This window comes from Aristolochia californica, unplaced genomic scaffold (genome assembly GCF_029961685.1).
Source record: "Aristolochia californica isolate CCGP_79_NKW_82.1479 unplaced genomic scaffold, dmAriCali1.0.hap1 SCAF_14, whole genome shotgun sequence".
In the NCBI taxonomy this organism is placed as follows: domain Eukaryota; kingdom Viridiplantae; phylum Streptophyta; class Magnoliopsida; order Piperales; family Aristolochiaceae; genus Aristolochia; species Aristolochia californica.
In genome coordinates this window covers 7,415,291-7,438,990 of record NW_027181815.1, presented here as the reverse complement: position 1 = coordinate 7,438,990, position 23,700 = coordinate 7,415,291, and the positions used below count along the sequence as shown (strand labels likewise).

Sequence of the window (23,700 nt, the reverse complement as noted above, 5' to 3'; positions counted from 1 at the left end):
CTATTACTACACTTTTTTTTAATGATGCCTCTAATTGAACATCCTTTGCCTATTTGTCGTTTTTGCTTTGAGAATTTGTTTGAACTATCTCAAAGTCTTTTTTGTTATTGGATCATATTTAAATAACTTCCTTATTACAAGTATATCCGATCATCATCATCATCATCATCACTATCATTATCATGTTCGACATAGAGGACAATCGACATGATTTTAAGATAAAACACTACAAAGTCAAAGCAAATATTAGGTGATAATTGTAATTAATCCTCCTTTACCAACCCAAAATTCAAACCTAATGTTATCCGTTTATACTTGCATGGAGTGGAGCAAACTTGTAGAGGAAAGGACAAACTTAGATTGTTTCTTGTTGTTTAAATAAAGAGCAAGATTCTATTAAACAAAAAACCCACATTTTGACCAAGCTTCATTTATTAATAAATATTTATTTTGTCGATTACAGAGGGCTGGGATGACCGTTTCATGACTCCGACTCCCAGGCTCCGATTAATCGCATTTTCGTTCTATTCCTCTTTTGTCTTGACCTTGTCATAGCCAAATTTCATGCTAGAAGGCCTTGTGTTTCTTCAGATAACTACAAAGTTGCCATTCTTGGTTCTGTGTGCTTTTCATATGACCGAAGAGAGAAAATGCCAGCACCGTTTTCGTCATTCTACTAACAATAAACCAGATGCTGTCTTTGATGAATACTACTGCATTATCGAAAAATTCCCAAAATTTCGTCACTTTGTTTATGGTTTTGGTTGTCATCCGCTTCTTCCCTCTCACAGGGACACTCTTCGCTATCTTCGATTTTCGGAATTCTCGATCGTCCAAGGCCTCAAGTCGTCGAACTCGGCCTCTGCAATTAATCTCCGTTTCGAAGGATTTTAGCCGGGCGTCGCCGATCTCTAGCGAATGGTTTCTCTGGTGCGTTTCTCCGGCGGTCGCGTTTCGCCGGGCGTTGATCCGAAATCGGTACCTTTGTTTTTCTCTCTCATTTTTTCAGATCCGTAAAGTCGTTCGCTCGAGGTCCGACTCGTTGATTGCCCTCCGAATCGTGTTGGTCTCGTTGTTTTTTTATGTTGATGGTTCTCTGGAGTCCGGCACCGCGAGATTGATTGCATCAGATCTATTTCAGTTGTTGTTTTGGATTTCGGTTCGGAGAAAAGAAAAATGTTTAATAAGATTATTAAACGTGGCCACCGGAAGATCAAAGCCGACGCCAATGAGCCGGCGGTGTTCTCGTACGGGTCCTCGGCCGCGTACCGCAGTTCACACCCGGGCCCAAACATCAACCATGCCTCTCGGACGACTCTCGCGTCCTCTGTGGCCAATTCGCAGCCGAACCCCGTTGTGGCCCCGACTCCGACGCCTGACCGCGGCCCACTCTCTCCCTCCGCCGTTGAGACCCTCCCATACTTCCGAGACGTGTCTTCCTCCGACAGACCAGCGCTCTTCCTCCGTAAACTTCAACTTTGCTCCATCATTTTCGATTTTTCCGATACACTGAAATCCGTCCGGGAGAAAGAAACTAAACGCCAGACTCTCCTTGAGCTCGTCGATTACATCCAATCGAGTTCCAACAAAATCAACGAACATATTCAAGACGAACTCATCCGTATGATCTCTATCAATATTTTCCGGTGCCTCCCTCCTGCTTCTCACGAGAACACCGGCTCCGAGAATACTGACCCCGAAGAGGAGGAGCCATACCTGGACCCTTCTTGGCCGCATCTCCAAATCGTATACGAGCTTCTCTTACGCTATGTTATTTCTTCCGACACTGATACGAAGATTGCAAAACGCTATATTGATCATTCGTTTGTTTTGAAATTGCTTGATCTGTTTGATTCAGAGGATCCCCGGGAGCGTGAGTACCTAAAAACCATACTCCACCGGATCTATGGCAAGTTTATGGTGCACCGGCCCTTCATCCGCAAGGCTATGAATAACATCTTTTATCGATTCATATTTGAGACAGAGAGACATAGTGGTGTTGGAGAATTATTAGAGATTCTTGGCAGTATAATCAATGGGTTTGCTCTGCCAATGAAGGAAGAGCATAAGCTGTTTCTTGTTAGGGCACTTCTTCCTCTTCATAAGCCGAAGGCACTTGCTCTGTATCATCAGCAGCTCTCATATTGTATTGTGCAGTTTGTAGAGAAAGATTATAAACTGGCAGACACGGTCATTAAGGGTCTACTGAAGTATTGGCCTCTTATCAATTGTCAGAAGGAGGTTTTATTTTTGGGAGAGTTGGAGGAAGTCTTGGAAGCAACTCAATCTGCAGAGTTTCAGAAATGCATAGTCCGGCTTTTTAGACAAATTGGTCGGTGTCTCAATAGCTCTCATTTCCAGGTTCGGAACCTTTTTCACTGTCTTTTTGTCTTTTTAGGGACATAGGATGTTGTATTTGTGTTGAGTTAATAATTCTGATGTTGCTTCCTTGTAAGAAATGTAAATTACTTTTCTTTTGCTTCAGTGATTAATTTCTTTATTTGAAGGTCTTTAGATACAAGAGAAACGCTTGTATTCTGTTCTTTATGAGAGGCTTTAGTAATTGGTATTGTTTTATCATGTAGGATAATAAGTTTTGATTCAATATTGGAGTAGACGCACTTGATACATCGTCATTTTTTTACCATTAAGTTGTATTTTGTGATGATGTTGCACTTTTGTTTGCATATTCTTACCATATTTTAATTTGATAACTGTATTTATCAGAATATAGCTTTCAAGATGCTTAATTTCACTTTTTTTGAGAAGTGCATATTTTCCTATTTTCATGTGTTATTCGACATGCATTGGTGTTATTGCCGGACTTTTAATATATATTAATAACCAAAATAGTTGATTTTTAGGAAACAATTTTAATGACGGTAGCCTGAAAGCTGTGACTAACATTACTACAGGTTCTAAATCCACTGTTTTTTAAAATATTTTTAGACCCATTATAGGTATTGGAGTTGGTACTATGTAATAATAATCTTCCTTTGGTGATGTTCTACCACATCCGCAACATGGTTTGCCTCAACTTTGAATTTTTGGTTGTTGTTAGCCCTCAATTCTTAAAGTGTTATTATCAAATAAGTTAGGTGTTGTGTGCAGCTTTTTAAATTTTGCTGGGACTCTTATTTGTTTAAGAAAGTCACAAGAAACAAGATCCTGTTTGCATAGATCCTCGAAAAGGTGCCTGGAGATATCAGGACTGAAGAAGCATATGAACTCAACTGACTAAAACCTACAGTGATTGAGGCCATAGACCTATGGTTGATGTCTTCTCCTTGTTTTAAATGAGGAGAATTAATGTCGTGATCTCTGAGTGGCAGCTTCCAGGCACAACCGATTATGAGTTTTGACATTGTCATTCAGCAGCCTTTCTTTCTTGGTTACTCTTCTGGCCTTTGGTGTTGTCAGTAATTACCCTTGGACAATATAGAAGTTTAAATGTACAAATGCTGTCTTGCTGGTGGAAACGTTTCACTAATTATATGACTTACATCGAGAGCTTAAAGATTACCAAGATTACTAAGGTATCTTGCATGGCCTTGGCATTTTCTTTGAACTTCCTAGTGCTTATAAACTTTCAACTGGAGGACCATGAATTTAAGATTATGATGAATGAGTCTGGCTTTTGCTTGTACCTCCAATCCTGCCTGCAATATTTGCAATATATAAGCTGTTGCTTCTAGCTATTAGGAATGTTAAACGCTTCCATCCAATTTTTTATGCGAACAGTTGCTTTATATCTTTGTGTCCTTTTTGCTTGAATTTGTGTTCCGTTCTATTATCGATCATAGTTCTGTTGATTATTACTTATCCACCTGAGGCAGCCCCCATATACCATGGTCAAAGTAGCAGGTAATGCTAAATTTCAATGTTAGTGTACTCGAGTTTGTGAATGTATGCAGAAGTCTATTTGTTTGCTTGTTGTGCAATTTTAACATGCCATGTGGTGCGGAAATAAAGATTATCTGTTGGATTATTGCAATTTTGGGTGTATTCTGCAAATGGTCAAGTTTCTTTGTCTTTGTACAAAAAATAAGTTTCTTCCTTTTTTATTGTCCGTTCGTATCCATTTTTCATTGTAGTTTTTTACTAGCAATATGAGTGTACATGGCACTTGGCAGGTTGCAGAGCGGGCCCTATTTCTATGGAATAACGATCACATTGTGAGTCTGATTGCCCAAAACCGCAATATGATTTTCCCCATAATCTTTGAATCTCTTGAGAAAAACATGCAAAGCCATTGGAACCAGGCTGTTCACGGGTTGACAGCAAATGTGCGAAAGATGTTTCTGGAGATGGATAGCGAATTGTTTGAAGAGTGTCAAAGACGGTATTTAGAGAAAGAGGCTAACGCCAAACAGTTGGAGGAGCAACGGGAGCTCATATGGAAGAGACTGGAAGCCGTTAATGCGGCCAAATCTGGTGCAGAAGAGATGGAGATGATTCTGGTGAGTTAGGAGGAGGGAGGTAATGGAAGACCAGGATTGACAATCTGTGCCGCCTTCGTTCTTTCGGTCACTGTCCCAATTGGATGTGACTTGTATCTTGCCAGGACTGGACGGAAATGCAGGGATTATTTGTAACTTAACGTGTATCATTTGGTGGTGATGTGAGGTGCAATGTGATTGTGAATGAAAAGTTATTTTCATCTTTTTATCTCATCAAATTTGCCTTTCTCAATTTCTTCTATTCGTTGCGAAGACGGACTGTGTTACTTTCTAACGATTGACATTGGGGGCCATAGTGAGAGAGATCTGGATCCAACTTGCTTAGATTTTCAGAGAAATAAGCATAGATTTGTTTAGCATTCATTTTCTTCTTGAGTTTCTAATGCATGCTAACAACACTGTCATAGTCAATTTTCAATTCTCTAAGGTTAGATGGGTCGACTCCAAGTTTTTTACATTCCCAATTGAGCTTATATTTTTTATTTAGGCATGCCTGTGAGGCTGTGACGTTCAAGTATCGAAGCTCGACGATCCGCTGGTCTTGTCTTCCAACGATGGGCGGCGGGTTACGTGGAAAGCATCAACCAAAGAAGACAGAACAATCACTAAAAATACGAAAATATCCTTCTTTTGCTTATCCACCGATGAAGTGGGTTATAGAGTGTAACTGTTCAGAGTTTCGATGGTCTTTTCATTTTCTCGTTCGTACAACTAGCGAAACCTACGAGTCTTTGTTTTGCTGGAATGCCGAGTACTTGCTCTCCCCTTCACCCCTCTCACTCGAACCCTCGTTACGCCCAATCTGTGATTCCATGCGATCCTCGTTGTCTCTCCCTTGTATTTGATTTAAAAAATGGCGAAAGGTAAAGAAGTCATAGGAAAACCTTTGAAAGGAAAGGAAGTGATCGGGAAATCCTTGAAGGGAAAAGAAGTGATTACCACATCATCGTCAGGGAAACGTAAATCGGCCTCTAAGCTCGATGACGCCGGTAATACCGGTGGTCGCAAGAAGAAACGATCTCGGGGTCTCAAATTTGTGGACGATGAGGCTTTGGATGCCGATTACGAGGAAGAAGACCTTGACAGCGATGAAGCCTCTGATGACAATGGTAACTCCTTGGCTTTGGGTTTTGTTGTATTCCTGTCTGCTGTAGTGTTTGCTTTTTGTTCTCGTTTGTAGATCGAGTCTCTGGCTTGATGGCCGCAGTCTGGGATTCCTTAATGTGAAGCCTTTGGTTGGAGTCTCACTGATGTCCATTGGGAATCTCGAGTGTGCGAGCGTGCGCTTCCTTCACGAAAAATCAAAACAAAATCATGTCTATTATTTATATTGACATGCATTGAGATGAAATTTACACGCCGACACACAACAATAATCCATGCCTGTAGTCATACGAACAGTGGACATTTTGGGTCGTTGGCCTTGTTGATGATGGACCTGTATATTCTCGAGACAGTGGTTGCTCGGTGCTACAGTTAAACAATAAATTTCTACATCAAGGAATGCTTCTTTCATTGCGATACCGAGTTATTTGGATCATTTGGCACTGCATAATTTTCATGTTGGTTCCTTTGGTTTTCTGAATGTTGATTTCCCATGCACACTACACCTCTTTCCCCCGGGCGGGATTTGAGGGCCAGACCTCACACTATAAACCTCCCATGTGGCACTGAACCAAAGGCCCAATCCACCATTACGATAGATTCTTATTAAATAGAAAATACATTGGGGGTGATACATGACAATATATAACTGAAAATACAGATCGAGTAGTTCAGAAATTTATTCTGCAGCTTCATTTGTTTCATCATGGTTGTGAAAAGCACAAAATACTTCAGGTTTGGTATGCCACGCAAGTTCAAGGAGTCTGATGGCATGTCATGTACTTGTCAGAACGAGAATCTCAAGCAAAGCTTTATTTATTTATTTATTTATTTTTTGGTTGAAAAAGCATAAGTGATAATAAAACTACCTTTTACCATACCTTTATTTTTCTTGGGTGTATTTCCATGCTTTATAAAAAAATTTAGACTTAAATTTCAAATTTTCTAAAACAAATTTGTCATTCCTTGTTAAATGGTAAAGACTTTTATCAACAAATGGCTCAACTTTGTCTCAAGGAAGTTCTAAAAAGTGGAAGTGTTGTCTCCTTGATGACAATGGAATTTGTTATCTTTGACTGTTTAGAAAGGCCTTTATCTTTACCTCTCTCCTCTTGAAGCACATACTGTCTCTTTGAACTTTAAATCTACTCCTGCTACTGTCTGTTCCTGCTTTAGGACATGATCACAGATACACAGCAAATTCATTTAATTTTACAAGGCCCATTCACCTTGCAGAAGTTTCTCATTATGCGAATCAGATAGTGGTTTCGTAAGAGTTGTGTTAAAGGTTTCATACTGGTTGCTGACTTACCCGATGAACCTATTTACCTTTATTTTCCAGGTTTAATCCTTGAGTGGAATTTAAGTGAGAATGCTAAAGCAGATTATGAGGTACTACGCCTGTTCTGACATGTAAAAGTATTGCTGTGCCCCAAGCAACGTTTGTAATCACTTATCTTATTCATATTAAACTTTTTGTTGGTCACCCTTGGATCCCTCTCACCCAGTAGCTTAAATAGGATCTTGGTGGTAGTTTGCCGGGAAATTTGTCAGGCAACTGGTTATGGGGGCATTATTGAGGATCAGAAGGATAGTTTTTGTTTTCCCCTGTTGCTATTGGCAGAAGTGACTTAGCTGAGGCCGAGCCCTGAGGGATTTCTTGCATGGTGGCAAGTTTTTGTCTCAGCAGTTCTCCAGTTTATCATGGAAGGGCATTTTGCTATTCTAATAAGGTTGATGAAGGGTAGTTTATCTTCCTTGGAGACTGCAGTCTGTTATTGAAGGTTTTATCGATCTTTCTCACCATCTTGTGGCTTTTTGCACCAGAGTCTTAGATCTGCAAAAGTATTACTAATGTTCTAGCTAAAGAGATATTTTGTGCCAACATATGGCTATGTACAACTTTCCCCTCCTCTAATCTGAGGCTTCCCTCTTCCCCTCCTGTATTTCTTTAAGATTCAGGGCTGGCAACAAGCCAGAAGCCACCAGTAAGAAAAAATCAATTTAAGATTCAGAGATATTAGTAACTACGTTTATTTTTTTTGAAATGGGATATTAATGATTATCTTAGGCTGCAAATTTGCTGATCTAGTGTAATGATCAGCCCTTTTGGTTGAGGGGATTCTGTTGCCTCATCAGCTGGGCGTTAGGGAAAATGCCTCCCCCAGGTTGCTTCTTGCAGTTTTTTTGTGATGCAGGAGTCATCTGAAGATCCATGACTGTCTCTTTGTTGCACACACTGAGAAGTGCTAATGACTTAGCAGATTCTTGGATAGAAGTGGAGCTTCCTGTCAGCATCTTGTTGTGGCAAATGCTCTAATGTTTAGATCTATTCTCAAATTTGTGTTTGATTCTTGATGTAGCCTTCTGTTGTACTTTTCTTTTTCTTTTTGGGGGGTTGTACCTTCATTTAACCTTTTCTGCTTGAGTTAAAAAAATAGAAAAAAAGTTTATGACTCATGGAATGTGGTGAAGCACCATGGGCATTAGGCCTCAAAGATTAGCTTTATAGGTTGAACCTGAGAAATGTTATTGAATTGCATGATCTCTGGTTCATAGGAAACTAGTAGGTTGTGTTTTACCTGGGTTTCTTTAAAAATAAAATAGAAAATCACAGGCATGGTTTTTTCTTTTGTTAATAAGAAATTTAATGGAATTTTTTCCACTCAACGATCTTTGGACTGTGAAATGGTTGAAATTTGTTTGGAATTGCCTTGTAAATTAGTGATGTGATTTGTCCTACACGATGATTGACACAGATTTTCTTTTTCTTGGGATTCAATTGAATTCAGGCTTAATCTCTCCCTCTTCGTTTATCTATTTATCTGTATCTCTTGATTAGATGTGTTAATTGATAGGCTCCAAAATGGTAAAGAGTAGATGGTTTCTGAGTGCTGGTAAGTCTTCAGCCTGTGACCTTTGGGCACTAAAAATCTATTTTTTTCTTCAAATTGTTGTGTTTATTAGCAGTATTTTAGTAATTATGCAATTTTAAATATTATGTTCCACGTCCTTGTCTAAAAAAATTGTTTCAAATTTGTTTTTCTGCTGTTCCTATTTTTCATTTCATTTTATTTGGACTAGATTTCATGGATGATTTGGGTGAAGCGACGAGAGGCACAAATAAGACTGGCAAAGCACCTGTGCTTCCTTTTTTGGTTAAAGAAGAAGAAATGGATGAAGATCTTGAAAATTTTATTAAAGAGCGATACAGTCATGTCATAAATGCAGATGACAGTCAAGACGCTAAAGGACTTAATGATCAAATGTCTATGATGCATTCGATGAAGGACCCCATAATCTGGAGAGTCAAATGCATGGTATGCTGTTTTTACTTATTCACTGATGTTGCTTAAATTTTTTGAAGTAAAACATTTGATATTTCGGAAAGAAGTGTTGCTTCTTCTTTATCTTGGTGCTCAATTTCCTTGTTGGGCGGCTGGTGCAGTCTATTATTTACCTAAGGCCGTTTGATCTAGTGGTATTCTGTTTACATTAGGTGCGTCAGGTAGCGAGTTCGAATCGCGCCACGCCCCTCTTAAAAAAAAAATTTCCTTGTTGGGTTTTATCTCTCTGTTTCTATCTACATTGAGATTTTCTTTACTCTGTTAGTATTTCTTTCAAAATATTATTGTTTACAGGTTGGTCATGAGCAGCAGTTAGCCATCTGCCTCATGCAGAAATTCGTAGATTTGCAAGAACTTAATACTAAGCTACAGATTATATCTGCATTTGCTATTGACCATTTGAAGGGTTGTATTTTTGTTGAAGCTGAAAAAGAATCTGATGTCATTGAGGTACTCCCTTCCACCCTGAGCCCTATTACCCTTTTATTTTGTCTTCCTCAGGATCTGATTATACACCTTTCTTATTCAGGCTTGTAAAGGTTATTGTAACTTATATACAACTAGAATGTCACTTGTACCCCAAAATGAAGTTCCTCATTTACTCTCTGTTCAACACAAGTCATGTGGTCTTTCTAAAGGCATGTGGGTCCGTATCAAGAATGGAAAGTATAAAGGGGACCTAGCGCAGGTAAGGGCCTTTCAAGAGCTAACTGGTTTACTCTCACTGTCAAAGTTACATAGAAATTCTTTTCTGTTTAGGTTGTGGCTGTTGAAGAGGGCCATCAGAGAGCGATGATTAAACTGATTCCAAGGATTGATCTTCAAGCCATTGCAAAAAAATTTGTAAGTACTCTCCTTTCTCCTGAAACTTTGTGCTTTTTTATTTTGTGATGATGATGAGTTTTGTTTAAGAAGAGAGGATATTTTTTCAACCAGTTTATTGATTAATTTTGATCTCGGAGGTTTTACTAGCATATTCTGCTGCTTTAATTTCTAGAACACCTATTCAAGTTACAGTTGCCTGCTTCTGTTAAAAACCTTCTAACTTAATCTCTGAATAATCCTGGCTTGTACATGCTCTCACTTGTTGAATACTTTTATGTACTATTCATACTTTGAGTGGACATGTACAAACCTGGAGTACTGGAAGAAGCAAGCAGACTGATAACTATAGGTTGAGATTTTGAGGCCTTGAAAATCTGGTCCAGAATGTCTGTTGATTTTTATCCAATTAACGTCTTGGATTGTATTTCATGGCAGGAGGCAAAAGAAAGTAGAAAAAAGCAGGATGGAAAGGGGAGTGAATGGATGAAACTTGTATTTTTTTAATTTTTTTTTTTTTTTTTTGATAATGAAGAGAAAGGTGGATTCACATAAAGAAGTCCGCTGGGGGAAGGAAGAGTGCATGATAAGGAATACAACAAAGACAAAAAGGCAAAAGTAAAATAAACATTTTTCTTGGTGCCCCCTTTAAATATTTCAATATCTTGTGCGTTACCTTTAAGTGTATCTTTCAAGGACCCTCCATTAATTGACTGACCATACTTACAACAAATGATATGTTTGGCCTAGTTATTGTGACATAAAGTTTGTCTACTAACGTTCTGTACATGGTCTTATTTTTGAGTTTTGCATTATTATCTTCATGAGGATTGTGATTCACTGCTATAGGTGTCTCAACAGGTCTTGCTCCTAGCAAATCATAATTTTGTAGCATATTTGTGACATACTTTCTCTGTATTACATGCTACCTCAATCCCACGAAAACATTTGTGGGACCCCAAATCCTTGGTTTGAGAGCCATTTGCAAGATTCTACCTTCTCAATACCTTTCCATCGCTTCTTGACAACACTATATCATTTGCATCTACAATTATTACCACAACTTCAGAGGACCTCTTCAAGACAAACAACAAATGGTCCTAGTGGCTTCTAGTGAATCACAAGGACATAAGTTCTTCGCTGAATTTGTCAAACCATACTCTGGGGCTTTACTTGAAGCCATAAAAAATTGCTTTATTTAACTTACATACTTTCCCAATCTCTCCTTGAGCAAAATACCTAGGAGGTTACTTCATGTACAATTTTTTTTCCAAGCTTGTATAAAATTACAAATATCCAATTGAAACAAGGGCCAACCCTTGCCGACTGCCACAAAAGTCAAAATCCAAACAAGTGTCAACCTGGCTATAGGAGAAAATATTTCAAAAATATCCACGTCATAAGTTTGAGTACAATCTTTTGCCACAAGTCTTGCTTTATACCTGTCTGTGCAGCCATAAACCTTGTACTTCACAATATAGACATAACGATAGTCCACAATAGCAAGATTTGGGGGTGGATCTATTATGGGCTCACAGTGATCCACTTGGTGCTGGGGTTAAGTACCTATGCCTTCCGCTCCTAACAGGCTGGTCTTTTGGGTAGTATTGGTTAGGTACTTAACATTTGGTATCAGAGTGGGCTCCTCTTAATGGGAAAGCAGGCAGTGAGGATAACATTACTCGGTTGCAATTTGGCAACCTGCATTTGGAAAAAACATAGTTCATGCAACCTCAAGAAAGTGACAATTCTACTACCCCAATTTGCTGTGGAGTATACACACATGAGGACTACTGAATAATACCATTAGCTTTGTGGAAAGAATCAAACTTGTGGTTCATAAACTCAAGTCCATTGCTAGTACAAAAGACACAAAGTAAAACACTAAAATGATTTTTTACTTCACTATAAAAATTCAAGAATACATCAAAACTTCAAATTTCTCTAGTAGGAGATACAGTCATGTTGACCTACCAAAAATATCAGTGAAGGAAACAAAAAATTGGGTACCTGACAAGGGCCTCGTACATCAAAATGAATTATTTTCAAACAAACTACTGCTCTGACTCTTGACTATATGGGTGCTTTCCGAGTTAACAAGATTCAAATTGAAACGACAAAGAAGGCAAAACTAGAAATATTTGAAGTAACTTGGCTGGGGAGGGATGTCCTAGCTACAAGTGTCACTAGAAGGGTGAAATAACTACTGGAAGAGCCAAAAAGGACTGTTTTTTGTGGACCTTTCAAGTGTTAGAGCCCCTCTCTCACACCCTGGATCAATCATCCTCTATGTGTAGAGGTCCTGAAATACACAATGAGTTGGATAGATGGTTATTGAGCATTGTAAGGATTAGTATGAGTAATTGATAATAGGTTTACAAGAAACTTGTGGACAAATAAACCAAGAGAGTCTAAAGATAATGACAAAGTGTGCTGAATCGTATCCAGTCCACTAATAGGCGAGGAAGAACCATCAACAATGGTAATAAGGTTAAATGGAGATGACTGACCAATAAATGAAAATAAGGAGGACATACCTTATATGTGCAAAGATGCTCCAAAACCAGTCACCCGTGAAGAGATTGGAGCCGCATGGAAAGTGAACATATCATGGTGGTTTTAGTTGTGGGATCATTGTGAGCTATGGATGCAGAGGATGGGGTCAACTGTGCAATCTGCTGAGCCAATTATTGGAGTTCATCTAGAGCACTAGGAACAACGCTAATACATGGATAGCAAATTTCTCATTACTGTCAGGAATACTAGAACTAGCATATACTGGTTTTCCAAATTTATTCCATCATTTATCTGAAAAATGGTTGCCGTGTTCAGTGTAAACACCTTCTATCATTCTTACCATCACCACGGCCATAACTATCTCGTCCTCGTCTTTGCCATCTACCTCCATGTCCACGGGGTGTCTTTGAACGTCTCGGAGCAGACTGAATATTGAGGCCAGCAGCATCTTTCCCCTTATTTTTCCTGCAGTCTTTGCTTGCATCACTCTGTTGAATGTGTTCTTGAGCGAGGGCTCATTATCAAAAGCAATTAATTGGGCTCGGATTGCATCATATTTAGGGCCTAGACCATTAAGAAATTTTGCCTTATAGATCTGTCCTTGCTGCTTCCATAGCTCCTTCATTAGTGGTAAGCAGGTCATAAATACGAATCACTTGTAAAATGCTTTGCAATTCACTAAAGTAATCAGTCACTGTTCTATCCCCCCTTTTTAGGCCAAAAAGCTTAGCATAATATTCTTAAATCCATGAAAAAATGCTCTCCTTGTCATACTAAGACTCAAGAGAGGCTTAATTTTTCTCTATCTTTCTCACAATTCAAACCTGGCTTTTGAATTTTGATTCCATGCTACTATCTAACCAAGTCATAACTTGGCTGTCCTCTACCTCTAGTAATCTATCATTGGGGTAAGTGGATCATCCCTATGGTATCTAGTTTTTCTATTAGTGATAAGATAAATCTGAACAGACTTAGACCAACTAAAATAATTCTGTCTAGTCAACAGTGGTAATCAGCATCGTGTCCTTACCTTATGAATTTCTAGACTTTTTAGTAGGTATAATAACTTCAATGGAACTAGTTATATTTGCCACGAAAAAACCAGGCAATCCATACAGCAGTGAAGCTGGAACAACCTTACTCACAAAAAACACCAAAGAACAAAGTATAGTGCTTGCACATATAAAGGTGGGGCCCGCACTTTGGACAATTCAGGCAATCAAACTTCAAACCAAACCACAACTGTTCAAATATGCTCTTAAGAGGAGTAATTCAATGGAGGATAACAAGAATCACCACGAGTATGGATGACATCAACATAGAGGAGGATGACACAAGCACTAGGCATGGGTCTGGGGACCTGTGCAAATCAAGATTGGGAAAAAACCAACATACAACTCTTTAGGGGCACAACTAATTTATAGAATTGTTCAATTGGCAGCACAAACTATCAACCCTTGGATTATGACACCAAAAGAAAGGAAAAATCTGACCTTGAACTTCAATCGGCAGAGAATTTTAGAAATCCCTTTTTCCTAGGGTAGTTGCAAACTTAGAGAGAGGAGAAAAGAGTGCTTGAAAATATCCTCGACCGGATCTTATTGCTCTTATACAATGTAGAAGGTTGAAATTAGGGAGAAAGGAGAAGAAAAGAGAGAAAAGGGAAGAGAGAGAGATGAAAACTGTGTGAGTTCCACACTTGTTGGTGGAGAGATCGACCCCCTTGATTGTATATTCACTTCTGTGATAAGTCATCAAAGTTACAAAAAAGCCCCTCTATACTTGAATACATCTTAGAATAAGATGAAAATTGAAGCATATAACTCACTATGATGACAAACTTGTATCCTAAGAGGGACATGACAAGAGTCAAATGACCCAACTACCCTTTACATATATTTCAACAGCTCTCTTCTTGTATATATCTTCTTGTAAGGGTGTTAATTGTTGAGAAGTTTTATGTTTATGTCACATGATATGAATTATTTATCATTGTTTTCTCATGTCTGGAATTCTCAATTAATCATTTTTAATTTGTTAATTAAAAATGAACGTTGATTCCAGATTATTAATACAATGTTCCTATTTATTTATTTTCGTCATATGCTAATTCACGCAAGCTTTCCATGAGGTCTGTTCAAGTTTGATGCTGCAGTACCTATCCATGGTTGAGCACACTTGCTATATACTTTCTAAAGAGAAAGAAGCGTACTAGCTAGTATTGTTCTTATTCTGCTTTTTTTCATATAATGAACTTGTTGGTTTTTGTGCTTGCCTAGACTTGCCCTCCTGTTTCAAAACAATAAAATAAAGAAAACTGCCCTTAGACATAAATGCTCAATGCTTCACTTTCAGGGTGGCGGGACGAGTTTGAAGCAAACTCCTGTACCAGCACCACGCTTAATTAGATCCTGCGAGCTTGAGTAATTTCACCTATCTTCTTCTTCTTCTTCTTTGGCGTCACTTTTCCTTTTTCAGATACAGGAGCCTGTTTTTTTAGTGGTGATACAGGATACACTTATGCATGAATAATGTGAGAACTACAGTGAGTGCCCTTTGTAAGATATTGCTGGCTATATGAGGTCATAACTCTGTCTTTGCCTGTTAATTTGTTAGGGATTTCCGGCCTCATATTGAACGTAAACGTGATCGGCTAACAGGAGAAGTTTTTGAGATACTTGACGATTTGATGCTTAAGGAAGGTTTTTTATACAAAAAAGTATCCTTGGGATCATTAAGCTACTGGGACATAGAACCTTCTGCTGATGAGGAACAAAGGTTTAAGATGAAAACAGGTATTTCTGATGATTTGGACTGGCTTTCAGAACTTTATGAAGGCCAAGGAAAAGTTTACCCAGTAAGCCGTGATGAAAGAAAGGATGGCATTTCTGGGACTAAAAACAAGTGTAGTTTTGAACTGCATGATTTTGTGTTGTTTGGGTAAGTTGGGCACCCATATGTTCTGCATTTGTCTCTCCTTGAGCTTTCTGATTACTCATTTTATCCATGAGTTATATTTAGTTTCTCATTTCACATATCTTTTCAGTCGGAAGGATTTCGGAGTTATCATAGGTGTGGAGGGGGAGGCCTTCAAGGTGTTGTAGTCTTTGTTTTGTTTGGTATTTTCTTTTACTTTGTACTTTAATATTATTAAAGCATATGTTTTATGTTTGTTTCTTAGGTCATCAAAGGTGTTGTTGAAACAACAGAAGTTGTGACTTTGAAGTTACTGGAAATCAAGAAAAGATTGTGTGATAAGATGTTTACAGCTCCTGACAGTTACAGGACCACCATTAGAATTGGTGACACAGTCAGGATTTTGAGTGGTCCCTTTGAGGTATTCCTTTCACCAAGCAAAGATCCTAATTAGAATTGGAAAACCATTCTCATGTGTCCACAATTTTGCTCTATAGGGAAGGGAAGGGTTTCTTAGACACCTGTATAAAGGCACAATCTTTATCCATGACAATTCCAACCCAGAGTATAGTGGTTACTTCTGTACTAAATCTGAGTTGTGTAAGAAAATTAATCTGAAGGGTACCTGTAAAGGCATGGTATGTATGAGGTTTCCTTTCTTTCCCTTCTCTTTTAAAATTTCATCTGTGCCCTTGTGGATGTAGTCTCTTTCCTCAAATATATTAATGATTACAGCAGGACGTACCACAACCTTCAGGCTTCCTTGACTCATCAGAGGATTTGACTTTGCAGCCAGAGAAATGGTCCTCCAGAGAGAGAGGACAAATCCGTTCTTGTAGGTTTCCTAATTTCAGGCTTTTAGTTACATGAGGCAGAAATTTGAAATCAACAAAGGATTTTTTTTCTGTTTCCTGCCTGGACTTTTGAAAATCTTGGACTGTTCTGAGCCTAGAGCCAGACATGTTTGAGCTCTTGTTAATGCCTTTCCAACTTTTGCATTTACTCTTCCAACTTTAACGAGTGTTTTTTTTCTGATTTGGTCATTCAATATGTAGTTCGAAGTAATTACCAAGGTAAGGAGGAGAGGTTCTCTATTGGACAAACACTCAGGATTCGAGTGGGTCCCCTAAAAGGGCATCTGTGTCGAGTCATTGCTTTGCATCGACTTGATCTGACAGTCAAGCTACTATCTCAATCAAAAGTTATTAAAGGTTTGTAAGGACGATTCAGTTTTCAAGGCAGGTAGTTTGAATCCATGCTAAAACTTTTCTATGTCAACACGATTGCAGTTAGCCATGACCATGTTTCTGAGCTGAAGAGTCTGTCTGAAAATTCATTTGGCCAAGTTACAAGCGAAGGAGTGTTTAAAGGTATATAGCATTATATGACTCATGAGACAATTTCTTGCTCTGTTGTGCATGTATCTCATTTATCTACACTTCTTTTCTTTATGGTTCTGATGTTGTTGGAGTGCTATAGTTGCTGAAAGCTAATTGTTTTAAAAGCTTCATTTTCTTTTGCTCTATGTTTTGCAACAACAAGGTTATTGTTTAAATTTGCTTTTGTGTTATTATTCTCTCATGATCTACTTGGCTTGGGTGTGTATCATGGATATGTTTTATTTTGAAGGTGATTCTGACAAAGGATTTGGATCATCAAAGGAGACTACTGGGTGGAAGTCTGAGTTGCCATCTAGTGGAAGGTATCTAAAATGTGTAAAAATTATGGCTTTGGTATTATATTCAGCTTGACAAGTATATTCCTTGAACCATTTGTTATATTCAGCTTGATGAGTATATTCCTTGAATCATTTTTTGTGAAGTATCGTCTCTGCAGTTCCTCCAACTGGAAATGCTTCAATTTTAGTGATCTATCTGATACTTTTATACTAAGAAATGTAGTCGGATTCATCTCATCTGATGCTCCTGTACTCTTTTATTTTCTGAAATGTGCTTTCCATCTCTCTTTTAGTTGTATTCTTTTCCTCTTAGCTCTTTATTTTTTTCCCCTTTCGACTTATTAGAAGTTCACAGAAGAAAATGTTTAGTTTTTCAGTGTTTTTAATATTGGTTCTTGAAAGCTAGAATGGTTCAAGAATATCCCTAATTCATTCTAGTCCATACTGATCTCGGCGTCCATCTTTTTTCTACTGTGAAAACTGTTTTAAGGCCCGAACAGATCATCCAGTTGTTGACCACATAGAAGATACTGGCCAGGGTCTAGCCTTCATAAAGGCAGCACGAAATGCAAAGCATTACATTCTGAGTTTTGAGGCATGCACTATACAAGTGCCTCTGCAATTAAGCTATAGTGTTTGTACTTAAGTTTCGTACTTCATTGAGGTCACTAATATATTTTGAATTAGTTTAAAATTCTCAAAGATACTGGAGCGTCTTATCTGAATTTGGGGTTTATGATCTCTTTCAGTAATGGGGACTTTTTGTGCGCCTCATCCATTTCTATATGTGGATATGTGCATAGTATCTTTAATCTGTTTTAGTGCATTTTGTTCAGTGTTCAGTTTATGTTTCTTGTCTTATGGTGACATTTTACTTAGTCCAATGAAAAACTGAAATGATCTATCTTGCATACCCTCTTAATATATATATATATGCACACACATATCTGACAAGCCTGGTAAAAGATATTGCTGTTTCATCTGTTATTGTTGTCATATGTTCAATACTATGGTGTAACTTAAGAGACTGAAGACTGTACGACATCTGTCTTTATTTTTAGCAAGTGAGGTGATATGTAGTTATTGGTCCTGGAGTTTATGAGCGCAAACACAAATACTTATACTTGTTAGAGGGATCTGTCTTGTTCGGAACCTGATCTTTTATTCTGTTTGTTTCAGGGATTCATGGAATTTCTCTTCTACCTTTTCGGTAGGTTCACTTCTCCACTCTGTACTCTACTACATTATTCTTTTGTTCTTTTTCTTAAATGAGTTCACCTTACTAGGTATGTCTGGATATGTCATATAGAGGATTTTTTATATTTTAGTTTTTTTGAAAGAATTCTAACTCCCCTCAATTTCTTTCTTATTCTACGAACTTGTTCTTATTAATATTTTGGCTTTTCAGTTTGACTCTGCTTTTGCAAAGACTCTGGACAGCATCTTTAGCAGTGACGTACTGAAAACAGGTATGACCCTTTTCCCAGGTTTTGGTACAGTATACAGTTCTCTTGTCATCGTCTCACAGGAATAACTTGCCAACACATTTGCTCATTAACCTTATCAATTGATTCTTGTCACCACTGACGTAAAGAGGAGCCCATTTTTTTCAATGAATGTTGGATGGTAAGCCATCAGTTTTGTAGCTAGGTTTCTTCTTGAAAAAAAATAGAAGTCATGGCTAGATCATGTGATCAGTGAAACTGTTGTGCAATGTACATCTTTATTGTAGCGTCCATTTACATGTATCTGTGTTTTTATTGTTCTCAAATATATCCTACACATTCTATAAAAAAAATGTATATTGTGGAAGTACTTGAGAAATCTAATAGGTATTTGTGGTCATGCTTGAGGAAAATGTTCTAACTTTTTTTGTTTGTAACTATGAGGTATAGACCAGGGGGATGAGGCTGGGGTTAGCAAAACTAGTCACACAGACCAGTCCGGTGAACTTACAGATGGTTGGGCCAAGGCAGTGGAAAAGGCTAAAGTGGGCTTAAGTGCTGATCCTTGGGAGAGGAAGTCAAATCAAGCTGGTGAATCTGATAAAGCAACAGATGGCTGGGAAAAGGCCGAGCTTAGCTTAAGTGCTGATCCTTGGGAGAGGAAGTCAAATCAAGCTGGTGAATCTGATAAAGCAACAGATGGCTGGGAAAAGGTCGGGCTTAGCTCAAGTGCTGATCCTTGGGAGAGTAAATTAAATCAAGCTGATGAACCTGATAAATCAATGGGTGGCTGGGGAAAGGCTGCTGTTGGCTCAATTGCTGATCCCTGGGTGAGCAAATCCAATCAAGCTGGTGAATCAACAGATGGCTGGGAAAAAAAGGCTGCAGTGGGCTCAAGCAATGGTCCCTGGGCGAGCAAATTAAATCAAGCTGGTAAGTCTGATAAAGGAATGGTTGACTGGGAAAAGACTGCAGTAGGCTCAAGTTCTGATCCTTGGGTGAGCAAATTAAGTCAAGCTGGTGAATCTGTTGAAGCAATGGACGAGTGGGAAAAAAGGCCTGCATCAGGCTCAAGTGCTGATCCTTGGGCAAGCAAATTAAATCAAGCTGGTGAATCTAATAAAGCAATAGATGGCTGGGAAAAGGTTGCACATGGCTCAAGTGCTGATCCTTGGGAGAGGAAATTAAATCTAGCTGGCGACTCTGATAAAGCAATTGATGTCTGCCAAAAGGCTGCACATGGCTCAAGTGTGGATGCTTGGGAGGGGAAATCAAATCAAGCTGATGAATCTGATAAAGCAACTGATGGCTGGGAAAAGGCTGCTCTTGGCTCTAGTGCTGATCCTTGGCAGAGCAAATCAAATCAAACTTGCAAATCTAATGAACCCTTTGATGGATGGGGAAAGGCTCCGAGGGGCTCAAATCAAGCTGGTGAATCCGATAAAGCAACAGCTGGCTGGGAGAAGGCTGCAGGGGGCTCAAGTGCTATTCCAGTGGAGATCAAATCGATTCAAACTGGTAGATCTAGTGATTCAATTGGTGGATGGGAAAAGGCTGCTGTGGGCTCTATTGCTGATCCATGGGAGGCCAAATCGAATCAAGCTTGTGAATATGAAAAACCAACAAATGGCCAGAAAAAGGCTGCGGTTGGCTCAAGTGCTAACCAATGGGAGGGCAAATCAAATCAAGCTGGGGAATCTAATGAAGCAGTAGATGGCTGGCAAAAGGCTGCAACACTCTCAAGTTGTGATCCTTGGGAGAAAACAGGGAAGCAAGCTGGTCAATCTATCAAAGCCTCTGTGTGGGATAAGACGGCATTTGGCTCAAGTGATGACACTTGGGGGAACAAGGTGGATCCAGTTTGTTATACTTCCAAGTCAGTGAATGGATTGGACAGGGCACTGGCAAGCCACAAGCCAGATTCTTGGAGTAAAGCAGTGGACGACAATAGTAAAAAGAATTGGCATGATTCTAGCCAAGTAAATGTGGGGACCAAAGATGCTATGGGATCTTGTGCTGATAGTTGGAAGAATGCAGGCATATCTGGGGGTTGGGGTGATGCAGCTAAGGATGTGATGAGGCAAGAACGAATCCAAAATGATGCAAACTCTTGGAGAAGTACTTCTTTTGGTGGTGAACAGGGATGGGGCAGGAATAAAAAAAGCGACAAAGCTTCCGAGGGTGACCAGGGATCTGGCTTTGACAAAAGAGGGATGGAAGATGATGGAGATGGATGGAGAGGTCAGAGTGGTGGATGGAACAAACTGAGAGCTTTTGAGGGGGGCAGGGGAGCTGGTGGAAGAAGGGGAGGAAGGGGAGGAAGAGGAGGAAGGGTAGACTATTCTTCGAGAGGAAGAGGGGATTTTTCTAACAAAGGAAGATTTTCTGTTTGGGGTCAATCAGGTTGGAACCAAAATCAGGAAAATGATTTTAGTGGGGGTGGTGGTATCCCTGGAGATGATTGGAATGATAATAAGGGAGATGAAGGCCAAGCTCGCTGGAACAGGGGAGCTTATTTTGAAGGAGGCAGAAGTGGAAATCGCTCAGAATGTTGGAATGGAGCAAAAGGTTTCAATGGGGATCCTGGATCAAGCTGGAGCAAGGGAAAAGGTACTGATAGAGAAGCAGGTGGAACTGAGAAGTGGAACCGTGGAAGAAGTTGGAACGAGGGAGGGGGTGAAGATGGGAACCAAGCACCTGTTTGGAAAAATGACAGCAATGTTGAAAAAGATAAGTCTGTATCTGGATGGAAAATGGGAGTTGGGCCATCAGATTATGGAGACAAAAAACAATCAGATGGCTGGACCTGGGGCAAGTCTCATTGTGAGGGACAGACCAGTAGGAACCAAAAAACATCTAATAAGGATGATGGGAGCAATGGGCTTGACAAATGGAACAGGGAGAAACCTTATGGTTGTGGTCGTTCAGCAGGTTGGAAGAGAGGCCCAGACACTGTTGGTGGTGCTCCAAATTCTTCTTGGGACAAATCAAAGTATTGTGGAGGTGGGGATTCAGTTTATCAGGACGGAAGGGGAGGAGATCATGGATGGAGAGGTGGAAGAAGAGGTGGTGGTAGAGGTGGAAGAGATTTTGGACGGGGTCGAGGCAGAGGATTTTTTGGGGAGCACTCATCATCTGGTTGGAGCAAAGGTGATAAAGGAGGCTTTGGTGGGAATGGGTCATATAGATGGAAGAATGGTGATGAAGGAGGCTTTGGTGGGAATGGGTCATATAGATGGAAGAATGGTGATGAAGGAGGCTTTGGTGGGAATGGCTCATCGGGCTGGAACAAAACAGATAGAGGAGATTTTGGTGGGAATGGATCATCTGGGTGGAAAGATGGTGACAGAGGAGGTTTTGGTGGGAAATGGTCATCTGGCTGGGATAAAGGAGATGCAGGAGGTTTTGGTGGGAATGAGTCATCTGGCTGGAACAATGGTGACGGAGGAGGTTTTGCTGCAAAAGGATCATCTGGCTGGAACAATGGTGACAGAGGAGGTTTTGGTGGGAAAGGTTCATCTGGCTGGAACAATGGTGACAGAGGAGATTTTGGTGGGAAAGGGTCATCTGGCTGGGATAATGGTGATAGAGATCCAGGTGGGAATGGGTCATCTGGCTGGAACAACAGTGATAAAGGAGTGGCCTACCATGGGGATGGTTCATCTGTATGGAATGATGGCGGTGAGCAAGTGGAAGGAAGTACTGGTCCATCAAAAAACTGGAAACAAGGAGAGGCTTCCAACAAAGACCAGTGGTCTAGTTGGAAATATGGAACTGAAGGAAATGTTGGAAGTAGAGAAAAACCCGATGTCCAGTGGTCAAGTTGGAAATCTGGAGCTGAAGGAGATGATCAAAGTAGACACCAAACAAATGTTTGGGAAACAGGGGCTAAGCAAGGAGTTTTCAGTGGGGAGGCTAAGCAAGGAGTTTTCAGTGGGGAAAACTCCACAAACTGGAACAGTGATACTAGAGGAAGAAGATTTGGTGGGGAAACTTCATCAGAGTGGAAAAATGTCGATAAAATAGCAACTGGAAGCTCTGATTGGAACACTGGAGAGCCTTCTAATAGGGGTCAGTGGTCAAGCTGGAAAAGTGGTACGAGGAGTAATGGAGACCAGGCCAGTGGTTGGGGCAAAGGTTGTGGTTCTCCAAGTAAGGAGGGTGATGGTGGTGCACCATGCTGGGAGAGAAGAGAGATTGAAACAAGAGAGAGCAAAAATCAAGAAGCCGGTTGGAGTAAGAAGGGAAAACCGGATGTTGAGGTTGGACCTTCTGGTGGTTGGAGTCCGGGAATGGCTGGCGATAACGACGGTGGTGTAAACGAAGATAAAAAGGATCCTTGGGGTGAGGTATCAGGGTCTTGGAGCAAGACGTCCCGACCAAATGCAAAGGGTGGATGTTGATAATTTTAGCGGAATGAACACGGAGTGTTACGATGAATCTATCATCTTTTTGTTCTGCTCTCTTTTTTTTTTTTTTGGCTGTAAATATCGATCATATTTTGTTGGTAATTTCTAGAAGTTCTCATGTTTCATTTGGCTAGGGATGACATTAAAAAGTGAAACTCAGCGTATTCCAAATTCAGATTTTCAGGTAAATTTCAGGTGTCATAGATATGCATCTAATTCCCGTACTTCCAATTCTTGTAGCTGGTCAGCTTGTATGCTTAAAAAGTGTTGGATCAGCTGCATGAGAGATGTAATTGAAAATGCATTTTCTAGTTTCGGCAACTTGATAAATGCACTTATGGAGAATTGCCAAACGATTGATTCTTTCGGAATGATCCATAATTCTTTTAGCTGGTCCTTTGAAGTTTGAGCACCACTCTTCTGTTTTTCTCAGTGCAGAAGTGGTGATAAGCGAGTTCCATTTTCCCCAACATTTTTTAGAAGAAAAAGGATTAGTGTTCCATTGGCTAATTTATTACTAGTAAAACTTCTCTTAGAGACAGCCCATCAACCATGCGACTTGAAGCCATGAATTTATAATTCCCTTGCTTGATTGACCAAACATTCTGAATCAACTCTGATCACTATCATTTCCCTCATCTCACGATAATGATCTACTCTTCTTTTCTTCACCTTCTCTGTATGATTAATTAGTAGGTCTAACAAAATCGTTGGTGGCTTTCAAAATCGAGTGCTCAGGAGGACGTATGTTCTTCAACTCTATCGCCCACTACAAACCGGTTTAACGCAAAGGGAGACAATTTGGACTAGGAAACAACATGGCCTCTCTGGTTCGATTGATTGACGGTGGAACATTTTGAGCTTGTTGGGTAGATTCCTTGTTTTTTTTTTTCTGTAGAGCTAGCTGGAAAAGGTGAAAATGCCACTACTGGTTGGGACTTGACGTCCGTCTGCAAGCCTCCCTGCACCTTTCATGCGAAACGACAAAAAAAATCATCCTGA

The 23,700-nt window shown here is 39.7% G+C and overlaps 2 protein-coding genes across 4 annotated transcripts; both read left to right on the top strand.

Moving 5' to 3' along the window:
• The first annotated feature begins 752 nt into the window (after positions 1–752).
• LOC137950374 (serine/threonine protein phosphatase 2A 57 kDa regulatory subunit B' beta isoform-like) lies at positions 753–4,634 on the top strand. The gene is made up of 2 exons (XM_068796814.1): positions 753–2,361; positions 4,134–4,634. Exons 1-2 carry the CDS (start codon positions 1,177–1,179, stop codon positions 4,467–4,469), a joined length of 1,521 nt encoding a protein of 506 aa, XP_068652915.1. The 5' UTR covers positions 753–1,176; the 3' UTR covers positions 4,470–4,634.
• Positions 4,635–5,171: 537 nt separating this feature from the next.
• Positions 5,172–22,922, top strand: LOC137950792 (protein RNA-directed DNA methylation 3). 3 transcript variants are annotated; one of them, XM_068797413.1, is made up of 17 exons: positions 5,172–5,569; positions 8,649–8,884; positions 9,206–9,361; positions 9,441–9,599; positions 9,671–9,754; positions 14,606–14,673; positions 14,867–15,190; positions 15,297–15,345; positions 15,432–15,587; positions 15,664–15,804; positions 15,902–16,001; positions 16,222–16,377; positions 16,456–16,536; positions 16,796–16,868; positions 18,024–18,054; positions 18,253–18,313; positions 18,740–22,922. In XM_068797413.1, the coding sequence occupies exons 1-17, from the start codon at positions 5,314–5,316 to the stop codon at positions 22,690–22,692; spliced, it is 6,084 nt and encodes a 2,027-aa protein (XP_068653514.1). In that variant the 5' UTR covers positions 5,172–5,313; the 3' UTR covers positions 22,693–22,922. The 3 variants fall into 3 exon arrangements, with proteins under 3 accessions (XP_068653514.1, XP_068653515.1, XP_068653516.1); XM_068797414.1 differs by lacking the exon at positions 5,172–5,569 and adding an exon at positions 6,941–6,956; XM_068797415.1 differs by lacking the exons at positions 5,172–5,569; positions 8,649–8,884; positions 9,206–9,361; positions 9,441–9,599; positions 9,671–9,754 and adding an exon at positions 10,266–10,351.
• The last annotated feature ends 778 nt before the right edge of the window (positions 22,923–23,700 follow it).

Excerpts from the sequence above, each read along its gene's own strand:
- LOC137950374 (XM_068796814.1), top strand. The coding sequence starts at position 1,177 with ATGTTTAATAAGATTATTAAACGTGGCCACCGGAAGATCAAAGCCGAC. Across the intron at positions 2,362-4,133 it reads TCAATAGCTCTCATTTCCAG|GTTGCAGAGCGGGCCCTATT; the intron begins GTTCGGAACCTT and ends GGCACTTGGCAG.
- LOC137950792 (XM_068797413.1), top strand. The coding sequence starts at position 5,314 with ATGGCGAAAGGTAAAGAAGTCATAGGAAAACCTTTGAAAGGAAAGGAA. Across the intron at positions 9,362-9,440 it reads AAGAATCTGATGTCATTGAG|GCTTGTAAAGGTTATTGTAA; the intron begins GTACTCCCTTCC and ends TTTCTTATTCAG. Across the intron at positions 15,805-15,901 it reads AGGGTACCTGTAAAGGCATG|CAGGACGTACCACAACCTTC; the intron begins GTATGTATGAGG and ends TAATGATTACAG.